Genomic DNA, 11,640 nt, shown 5'->3' with positions numbered 1-11,640 from the left:
AGCACTATTATAATATTTTTCAGAAATTTCTGGAACGTTCACAGTTTAAGAGTTTTACTGTGATTTTATAGGTAAAAGTTGGTAATTAAATTTTATTCTCAATATAATATGTGCCTATAACTTCATGGTATTTCACTATTTATTCATTAATATTTTCCACTCTATTTTTACATTGTATGGATATAAGTTATTCCTTTATTAAGACGTAGATGGTAGACAATATAGTAATGTATGTATTAAATAATTTTACAGTCAAAAGTAAATAAATCCCTCTGTCAAGTTATTTTGATTTTACATAACCTATTCATCCCGTGCGATTTTTTTTAGAAGCTATGCAATAGCTAGTAATTTACTTCTTCGCGGGCATTGTGCGCGGGGACCGATTCCAGAAACTCTGTAACGAAAAAAAACCTCACGCTCCCCACGGGGACGGACACGGAGGTGTGGCTTGAAGGCATAGCATGCAATAGCTTTACCGCGGCCGCGGCAGTCCCCGAGTGCCACACGTCTTTTTTTTTTTGGTAATTAATCAAGTAAAATTATTTCATATGTACCACGTTTATTATTTTTGTATTGTAGAGTATTATACAACTATGATTTAAGATGCTGGAATAATGATATTATAAGTAAAAAGTGTAGAAAAGTTATTATTATGTCGGGCTTATTAACCACCATTAACATCAGCTGTCTCTTTTTCGCTCACGATAATTGAATAATGCCGTCTTACTTTGACGTCTACTCATGTGTGCGTTAAAATGCCGTTTTTAAAGTTCGAATGTTGTGTTGGTATTCCTTACTACACCTTTTTACATAATATCATTGCATTCGCTAAATAACACATTATTCTTTAACATCTTATTTCACTAAAAATAATACTAGTTTTAGTGTGTAATTAATAATTATGCTCACATTTATCATTATTGTAATGTTTAGTTATTGTTCGATTTACCAAATTAAAATTTACTTCAATTTATAGAAAAATAGACAAATGTAAGAAATATTTATAAGAAAATATACAAAATGTTGAAAATGATGTTTTACTTAAAATACCCATTTTATTTTTCATCGACTAAAGTGTCGAAAATTGTTTCTTTGATTCTGAATGTATTGAAAATCTATCGGCGCACAAGATACCAAGCTTTGTTTTAGCCGGTAGTGTTGTTTTAAAAAGCTCTAGACAATAATTGCAACATCCATAAAATATATAGAACGTGAGAATCTCTAATATGCTGATTTTCCGTTGATCGCGGTACTATAGGGATAAGAAATAAAAATCAGAAGTACATTTGAGATGATATAATTTGCAAAATCATAACTATACGCCTCCAATGCTGCTGTTGAGTTAACATAAAACACTATTTTAATCATACGAACTTTCACTTCTACTCAAACTCCGCAAAACGGAACGTAAATAACCTTCAGGTGTCATTGAAATGTCACCGAGACGTATGTTATCAGCGGCGTTGATACAGCAGTTTCGGTGTTCTCTCTGCTTGAAATCACGTACGCTTAGTATTTTGAAAATGGAACCAAAAGTGAATTTAAAACAAGACCCGGCGTATCAGAAGTTACAAGAATATTACAATAACAACGCCGATAAGATAAATATCCTACAGCTATTCCAACAAGATGCAGACCGCTTTAATAAATACAGGTATGTTTATTTCCATGAATGTAGTTTTAAATTGAATTCTTCATGAAAATAAATAGCGAAATCTTTATTTTTTCAATTGTGCGACATTCTGAATTAAAAGTTAGTAAAGTTGACCCCAAGAAAGTTCTATGTCGAAAGTTCGATTGACTTTAAAAAAAGTAAAAGGTCGTACGTAACGAAGCAATGTCACGACGATCTCAATTCTCAATTATTATTCTTACAGTATTGTTTTAATTATTAATAAAGTATAAGATGATACATGTAGGTGTTTAAAAAATGTTCATATTATAATTGTTGTACCTTTTGTGTTAGTATTAGGTATCAAAATAATTAAGTAGATTCTACTTAACCCTATGTGTTATATAGATAGTAGGTATTTACTGCCAAATTAATTTCAATAATAAGGAAAAAATAATAATACACTTCTTCCTCATATAATTTATAGGTAGCAGGGTACACACAGGGTACTTGCAGATGCAGGGTACTAATAAAAAAAAAGTTTTATTTTTATAAATGGAACAGTGCAGTAATCATAAAACGTAATAATCAAATCACAAATGTCTTATTTTTCTCAAATTAACTTATGCAATACTTGTTGCACAATAGAATTAAATAGTAATTAATAACCATATTAATAATTGCATCTGCATATTTTATAAGTACAATAATATTCACCTTGTTCAGTCTTAAATGGTGAAAGTGCTAAAAAATAATAACTATTCGAATCGTTTTGATTACACAACTTTCTTTACAGATTACTCAGGTTATTGTAATTTCACATAATTTCAGTACAAATAATTTATTTTGTTTAGTTGTATTATTACACAAATTAATTAGTCTTAAACCTGATTTATAAATTTAAACAACTGTGTACAAGTTTTATATTAAAACATTTTGCCATTATGTGGATAGGAGGAAATCAAGCTAAAACTTCAGTTAAATAATAAAAAATAACTTTCTGTACTTTCTCTTTTTTTAAAGGAAATTAAATCTCAAGAAGTAAAAATTTTATAACTAATACTAATTTACAGTCTTCGTATTCCCACACCAAATGATGGTGAGATCCTCCTGGATTACTCCAAAAACCGCATCGATGACACCACCTTTTCACTGCTGCTCAACTTAGCTAAGAGCCGCAATGTTGAGAAAGCTAGAGATGCTATGTTTGCTGGTAAGTGAATTAAAATAATATTAGATAATTTATTTTCAGTTAAGGATAGGTCTTCAATGAATATTAAGTCTGTGGATTGTATAGAAATGCAATTGAATGATGAAATTTCTGTCATGTTTACAATATAAAGAATGTATCATAGGCACATTATTTGACATTGTACCTCTTTGGTTTGTTGAGAATTCTCAATATAACAAACATTTATTTTAATAGATTCATGGCATAAAAAATCTAAAAAATAAGCAACATTCTCCTATTTTTATCATTTTTATAGCAGTTAATGATCAAGAGGCGAATTTTGACTCAACACAACATTACTAGTACTACTGTATTACTCTGTTAACCCATTGAGCCCCCAGCGGCCCGATCGGTCAAGACACAATAGATTTTCTATTGTGTCTGTGATTCCGGGGGCTGAGTTATTACGCTAATGACGACACACATAAAAAATATTAAATCTATTATCCCAGGTGAAAAAATCAACTTCACTGAGGACCGAGCAGTACTCCACGTAGCCCTCCGCAACCGTCAGAACCGGCCCATCATGGTCAACGGCAAGGATGTCACACCAGATGTGAATGCAGTGCTCGAACATATGAAGGAGTTCTCTACGCAAGTTATTAGTGGAGCATGGAAGGGGTAAGGCAGTTTAGATTTGATATTTTTGTCTTGTTTTTATAACTTAAAAGATTATGTTTTGATGCTCATTCATGATTCATTAATGGATAGGAAAAATTTCGCATGATAATATTAAACTATCGAATAATAGTTGTAATTTGAAAATCAGTTTCTAGAGAAATAATGTAAAAGACTTATTAACTAATTTAAAAAACATGTAGTTTGCTGCATTTGTTATTTATTCTTGACAATTAAAAGAGATTTTCAAATCATATTCAAGGTTTTTTATTAATTTAATTTTTAATAATTACAAATATTTTTTTATTTTATTTAAGGTACACTGGCAAGCCAATCACTGACGTCATCAACATTGGAATCGGAGGTTCCGATCTCGGACCTCTGATGGTCACAGAGGCTTTGAAACCTTATGCCAATCATCTTAAGGTAAATAATTAATATCTTAAAGAATTTAAACTAATCCTACACATGATATACTGACAAATTATGACTCATCAATAAAATACACATTGTCATTATTTGTGATGATAATTTATAAAGATATAATATCTATTCATGTATATGACCAACAAAATAGTTATTTTATTGATAAATTATAAAATTAATTAAATAGTTTTTCTAATTAAAGTATTAAAATATTCCCATTCATAATATTAACTAGCTGCTCCCCACGGTTTCACCCCCGTGGCTCCGCTCCTGTTGGTCGTAGCGTGATGATAGCCTATAACCTTCCTCGCTAAATGAGCTTTCTAACACCGAAAGAATTTTTTAAATCGGACCAGTAGTTCCCGAGATTAGCGCGTTCAAACAAACAAACAAACTCTTCAGCTTTATAATATAACTATAGATATGATTATTATTTATTATTGACATGAAAATATATATCCCCAGGTACATTTCGTATCAAACATCGACGGTACCCACCTAGCCGAGGTGCTAAAGCGATTGAACCCAGAAACAGCATTGTTCATAATCGCCTCCAAAACTTTCACCACACAAGAGACGATCACCAACGCTACGTCAGCGAAGACATGGTTCTTGGAGGCTGCTAAGGACGTGAGTATGAAAAAAATTGCAAAAAATGACAAAAAATGTTGCAAAATAATGTTTTAGTGAGCTTGGGTTGTTGGGTTATGTCGTTAAAAAGTATGAAAATAATTGTAATATAAAGTTTAATAATTATATAATTATTTCCTAAGTCTATGATATATAACAGTAAAATATTTTTATTTAATGCCTGCTTCAATAACATAGGCATTTATTATATTCCGACCTCGCTATATTGTGACGCAAATAGCCGATAAATTATGCAAAATAATTAACGGCAATTTTAAAAGGTGTGATTATTTTTATTGCATAACTCAATTACTCACATAGATTAGTATAAATATTTCAATTTAAACGCTTTTTATCGACTGAATTGGATTAATTTTACGAACAGAAATTATATATTTTAACCATTTTATTTGTATCAACAAGCTGTTTATATAAGTACGGATAGCATATTAATCTAACACAAAAAAAAACATAAAAATATGATTGTTACAGCCAGCAGCAGTATCGAAGCACTTCGTAGCGCTATCCACTAATGGTGAAAAGGTGACAGCTTTCGGTATCGACCCAAAGAATATGTTCGGCTTCTGGGACTGGGTTGGAGGAAGGTAATCATATTCGGATTCTTTTTTTAATTCTATTCTATTTTATTCAACCTCTCCTAGTAATGTTGTAAACGGTTTTACGATTTATGGAATAATTAAATAGTATATTTATATAATAATTTCAATTATTAAAATAATATAACGAATACGAATAATGATTGTTTTTTTTAAGGATTGATTAAAAATTCAAAATATTTTCGATTCTACTTAAACATTCATACAATTTATAATGTAACTAGTACCTAGACGAACAATCACGAAAAAACTGGTCCAAAACTAAACTCTGCCTACACATATATTAGGCAGAGTTTTCTAATGAGAGACACACTTGGAACGTTAGTGGCTCGAAATAAGTTTTAATTTCCATAAATATTTTATACAATGCCACTCAAAAATTTTTGACGACCTTTTAATAATTTGGGTGTCTAGTTTTAGCCTACTCAGCTTATTGGTAAATCCGCCTATATTAATATATAGTCTATAAACAGGTATTCTCTATGGTCCGCTATTGGTCTATCCATCTCTCTATACATCGGCTTCGAAAACTTCGAGAAGCTTCTAGATGGCGCCAACTTTATGGACAACCACTTCTGCACTGCGCCTCTGGAGAAGAATGTAATAATTATTTTATACCTACTTTCAGATTTTTTTGGAAAAAAAATCGAAAATAATTTTGTAATTTTTACATTGCACATAAAAAAACTAGTATGAATTTGTTGTATAATTAATAAAAAGCTATCTGTAGTGTGTTAAGGAATTTAAAATAATTAAAAAATTATCGAATTTACTTAGTTATTAAATTAGGGACCTTTGAGCCCTTTATTTTTTACATATTTATAAATTTTGCTAACTAAATTTTTGTGGATAAATCGTGTTTTACCTGCGCTATTTCTATTAAATTGTATAATGCATTTTATTAATATTATTGTATATTTTCTAGGCTCCAGTAATACTAGCTCTGTTAGGAGTGTGGTACGGCAACTTCTATGGCGCTGAAACTCACGCTCTTTTGCCTTATGATCAGTATTTACATAGGTAAGGAATATGAATTAAAACTAGCTTATGCTCGCGGTTTTGTTCCCTATAAATAGTAATAATTAGGTTTCACCTAATCATTTTATCTAATTTGGTTCGCGTTTTAAAAAAAATGATAATACTGATGTGTTTTTAAGTCGCTCGTTTTTATGTTATTTTCGAACGTTTGTCAGATTTAGTGTTTTTATAGTTTAGTTTTTACCACCTCCAAAACAAGATAGAATCTTATAACATTAATTTATATTTAGCCTTTTTGAGTGATTTTTTTCTTGTCTGTACTGTTTGAATAGTAAAATGTGTAATAACTTATTTCTGGTATTTCAAATTATAAGTGCTGGTTTTGTGCTTACAAACATACAAAAAACATACAATCAATTTCTCCATGTAGCGACACCTAGCTCTGAATCGCGCAAGCGAAATGTTTTCGCTACAGAGCACATATTATACAACTTTCCGACATCTTTCATCGGGGCCTTAACGGCCAGTCGAGTAGACTGGTCGAGGATCCTACCTTTTTCGATGGAAGAATTCCACCTTCCTTCCTCCACACTCCATCTTTAAAGCAAGTTTTTGGTCCGTGAAAAATTAAAAAAAAAATGTGTTTTTTAACCTTTTAAACTCCATAAAACTCGCAGATTCGCAGCGTACTTCCAGCAAGGGGACATGGAGAGTAACGGCAAGTACGTGACTCGTGGGGGGGAGACTGTGGAGTACAGCACCGGGCCCGTCGTGTGGGGGGAGCCGGGCACCAACGGGCAGCACGCGTTCTACCAGCTCGTGCATCAGGGCACCAGGTGGACAAACATATACTCTTTATAAATTTATATTTGAATTTGATATTTTTGGTAAATCTACACTAATATCATAAAGAGGAAAACTTTGTTTGTTTGTTTGTTTGATTGAATAGGCTCATAAACTACTGGACCGATTTTAAAAATTCTTTCACCATTCGCAAAGCTACATTATCCACGAGTAATATAGGATAGGTTTTATCCCGGAAATTCCACGGGAACGGGAACTATGCGAGTTTTTCTTTGAAACCGCGGGTGGATTCGCCGGCGGAAAGCTAGTGCTTTATAAATATAAATTTATAAAGAATAGAAAAAATTCGATCACGAGGCGGGACTCGAACCCGCATCCTTTCACGCCAATCCGGGGCGGATGTCTAGCAAATTTATATTTATAAAGCATTTGAATGCCATAAAACCAAAAATATCGAATTTAAAAAAAAAAACCGGCCAAGAGCGGTCACGCACGAAGGGTTCCGCACTGTGGGGATCCCCTTAATATGTATAATATTTTTTTATTATAGTATTTGATGTTATAGCGGCAACGGAAATACATCATTTGTGAAAATTTCAGCTTTCTAGCTTATGAGAAAGTATCTTACCACGGTTTATGCGATACAGCCTGAAGACAGACGGACAATGAAGTCTTAGTAATAGGGTACCGTTTTACAAATTAACTCTAATAATCATTAAAGACCCCAAATCGTTAAATATACTATAAATCGGAGTCATGTCAGAAAATAACGTAAAATAATTAATTTATAAGCCTCTTCTATCCTTGCTTTCAGAATAAAAAAATAGAAAATAAAGCATTAATAATAAAAATTAAAATAAATATTCGCAGGCTAATCCCATGCGACTTCCTAGCGCCAGCCCAAACTCACAACCCGATAGCGAACGGCGCGCACCACAAGATATTACTCGCTAACTTCCTCGCGCAAACTGAGGCGCTTATGAAGGGGAAGACGGATGCTGAGGTATGTATGCGTGATTATAGGTATTTTTGGGGAGGAAAAAATTGAAAAATGTAAAAAAAAAATCAATTTTTCCAATTTTCGCAATTTTATATTTTAAAATTTTTCTTTTTAGGTTGGTTGGTGGGTTATGATTTTTTGTATTTCTAGGGAAATAAAGCTTTGGTAATTATAATATTAATAATTACACAGTATACTAAACTACACACTTCAGTAAATTAATAGTCCCAAAAAGATATGGCCATTATGCGTACATACTCAATTTTTAATTGAATCATGGTTAAGTGTCATTGTTATTTTCAAAAGCAATTAAGAAGAAATGAATAATTTTAAAAAAATCCAAAATATGTCTCCTCCACAATTTTAAACATCAAAAGGAACCCATATTTTAATTTAAAATCTCTACATTTTGAGATATGCGTTTCTATAGTGTTTGCGTGATGCATATTTAAAATGCATGATGAAAAATAAAAGACTGAAACTTTTTGTCTAATAAAACATTTTCACACAGGCCAAAGCGGAATTAGAGAAATCAGGAATGGCGCCAGAAGCGATCGCTAAGATCCTTCCCCACAAAGTGTTCAAGGGCAACCGTCCAACCAACTCGATTGTTGTTAAGAAGTTCACGCCGTTCACACTTGGCGCTCTTATCGGTAAGTAAAAGGTTTACAGGAAAAAGCAAAAAAATAATGCATTTTTACTTGTATTATATAAGAAAAAATGACAAAGAGAAAGAGATTCATACTACTTCTTACAGATAAATATCAATTTTAAAAAGTTATAGATATTTTATTAAAGTTTTCTAATTTTATTTGAAACTAGCTTCCGCCCGCGACTCCGTCCGCGCGGATGTCGGTCTTCGCGTGGATGGTTATTTCTCCATTTTGAGTACCTCTGTCAATAACATCTTATAAATATCTATTGGAACCAAATCCCAAATACGGCTAGGCCTATAATAATACGCAACGTGTGTTCGCGGTTCTACGGAACAACGTCTATGGATAAAACTGAAAAATTAAGATTAATTTTTTTCTACGTATTTTTCCAGGATAAAAAGTATCCTATTTTACGCCCAGGATAATAAGGTATAATTATACCAAGTTTCATCGAAATCGAACCGCTAGTTTTCACGTGATGCCTTCACATACAGACAGACAGACAAAAATTTTTTTAATCACATATTTGGGTTTGGTATCGATCCAGTAACACCCCCTGCTATTTATTTTTTCAATATTTTCAATGTACAGAATTGACCCTTCTACAGATTTATTATATGTATAGATGATAACATAAGTTTGTAGACATTGTTATTTTTCGTGTTTTTTATGACTCAGAATATATATAATTATCTATATTGTTTTTATAACAGTATAAAAATCATCGTTTTTACATGGGGCAACATTAATAAGTTTCATCATTATTTCAAAATTCATCTTAAAATCGATTGTCATGCCTCTGTACTTAACTGCTGTATAATTTAAGTTTTATCTATTTTGTATAAAAACAAATAAAAATATTAATGATCACATAGGATACCCCGTTAATACATAAAATTATCATAATTTTTTCAAAATTCATCTTAAAATCGATTTCCAAGGCTCTGTAGTTAACTGCTGTATCATTAAAATTTTAAGCTATTGCATAGCTTCTATCGCGGGCCTTGAGCGCGGGGACCGAATCCAGAAATTCCGTAACGAAAAAACCTCACGCTCCCCACTCCGACGGGCGGAGGTGTGGCTTGAAGGCATAGCATGCAATAGCTTTACCGCGGCAGTCCCCGAGTGCCACACGTATTTTTTTTATTTTTTCTGTATTAACAAAATAAAAATATTTTGCAGCCATGTACGAACACAAAATCTTCACACAAGGCGTGATCTGGGACATCAACTCCTTCGACCAATGGGGAGTGGAACTCGGCAAGCAATTGGCCAAAGCGATAGAACCGGAACTACAAGATGGCAAGAAAATCACCAGCCATGATGCTTCTACTAACGGCCTTATTAACTTCTTGAAAGAAAACTTTTAATAAAGATCATCTCCAATATGTAGTTTATTTCAGCCAATCGGTGTTTAGAATTTTAGACCAATAGGAGCAAAGAATGCTCGCGGTCAAACGTGATTGGCTAATATTGTCGTTTTACTAAATACTTGTAAAGAAAATTTAAAATTGTTATCTCATTTTTTTATTGGAAATAATGATCAGAAATACTTAGTATTTCTTATGAGACCTGTGTAAAGATTTATATAAATTTTATTCCATAAAGACGTCGTTTTTATTTATACATCTTACAAATTAATGGAGAACTTTTCGATAAAGTGTTTAATATTATATTCACATTTGTATATTTGAATGCTTTGTAGAACTCGTTTTGTGCAATTAAATGTTGTTGATGTTAGAGAAAGTATAAATTATTGCAATTGTTGCTTTATAGATCTATTGTATGTTGGATGACAAAAATAAAATATTTATCACTTTTTAAATTGTTTTATTTGAAGTATTTTACTGTTGAACCTAAATATAGACACATATTTTTACAAAGAATGAAGATAAAATTCGCTAACGAATTGATTGAAGAACCACTAATAATTAACCCCCCCTTTAAACAACAACTCTAGAATCGGAACTGAAATCACCTAAAATTCTGTCCATACAAAAATTTACAATAGTCAATAGTGGTGTTGTCATGGTAAAAATGGAAAGAAAGTAGGTATCTATTTCATTTTTCCGGACTTATTTTATTAAAGCGTGCGCGGGAATCGCCGCACAGCCTTTTGTTACATGCAATGTTATATCAGCGAAATGACGTTGAAATAGTTTTCGAGATGTTCAATGTAAGGCAATATAGGACAATTCTAAAGCCATATCGATTAAAGACGCTTCCCGTGAATATGGTCACTCTCCTAAATAATACAATCACATAATCGAACATGACATCATACATGTACATAATAGTGTCATCATTCATCTAAAATCCACATCGTTACTGTTACCTAACTTAAAGATCATTGTTTAGGATACTTTCCCTCAGGTAAAAGTTTACGAAACAGAGTAAATTACTATGTAACTACAATGAAAACGACGACTCGCCTTTCGAGAAGATCGAGTTTGTCGAGAGAATCTCGTGCGTATCACACGCGACCGTTGCGTCCAGAAAGAACGTACGTAAACGCGGCAAGCATTTGAAGATTTACCAATCATTCAGATCGAGACATAGGAATATGTGCTTAAACGGGAGGTATCTCTAGTATATTACACAGAGCAAGTAATATAGTAGTATATTATTTACTCTATGGGAGCCTGTACCTGTAGTGTGTCGACTAATGCGCCGATGCTGATGCGAAGGATGTCTGGCGAAGTGTAGCCGATGTACTTACGTGCGAATTCTGTATTCGTGCTATACGTTACGCAGTAAATAGGTTCTTTGTGAATATTATTATGATCAAAAAATACTCTGGTGCAACCAATTTCGTAGTCAATGTTCATCGTTATTGTTAAACTAGCTGTTGCCCGCGACTTCGTCCGCGATTAGGTCGTTTTTCGTCATTCGTTGTTTAAAAAAAATACGTGACACTTTATTTTAAAATTTTCTTAATTATTGTCTCTTATAAAATTTAACTACATTAAAATTGAACACTCTGATAAGAAAATCTTAAAATCTGAAGAAAACATGAATGTGGTTTAAATTCTACATTACTTAGTATCAAAATAATAATAATCTAAATT

The 11,640-nt window shown here is 32.3% G+C and overlaps 1 protein-coding gene across 1 annotated transcript; it reads left to right on the top strand.

Moving 5' to 3' along the window:
- Positions 1-1,418: 1,418 nt before the first annotated feature.
- LOC123701660 (glucose-6-phosphate isomerase) lies at positions 1,419-10,389 on the top strand. The gene is made up of 12 exons (XM_045649146.1): positions 1,419-1,654; positions 2,686-2,825; positions 3,296-3,464; positions 3,779-3,887; positions 4,353-4,517; positions 5,010-5,122; positions 5,608-5,734; positions 6,060-6,154; positions 6,790-6,948; positions 7,787-7,919; positions 8,428-8,569; positions 9,755-10,389. The coding sequence occupies exons 1-12, from the start codon at positions 1,434-1,436 to the stop codon at positions 9,940-9,942; spliced, it is 1,761 nt and encodes a 586-aa protein (XP_045505102.1). The 5' UTR covers positions 1,419-1,433; the 3' UTR covers positions 9,943-10,389.
- Positions 10,390-11,640: the final 1,251 nt, after the last annotated feature.

Source organism: Colias croceus, chromosome 22 (genome assembly GCF_905220415.1).
Source record: "Colias croceus chromosome 22, ilColCroc2.1".
NCBI lineage: Eukaryota > Metazoa > Arthropoda > Insecta > Lepidoptera > Pieridae > Colias > Colias croceus.
This window is presented reverse-complemented; position numbering and strand designations above follow the sequence as displayed.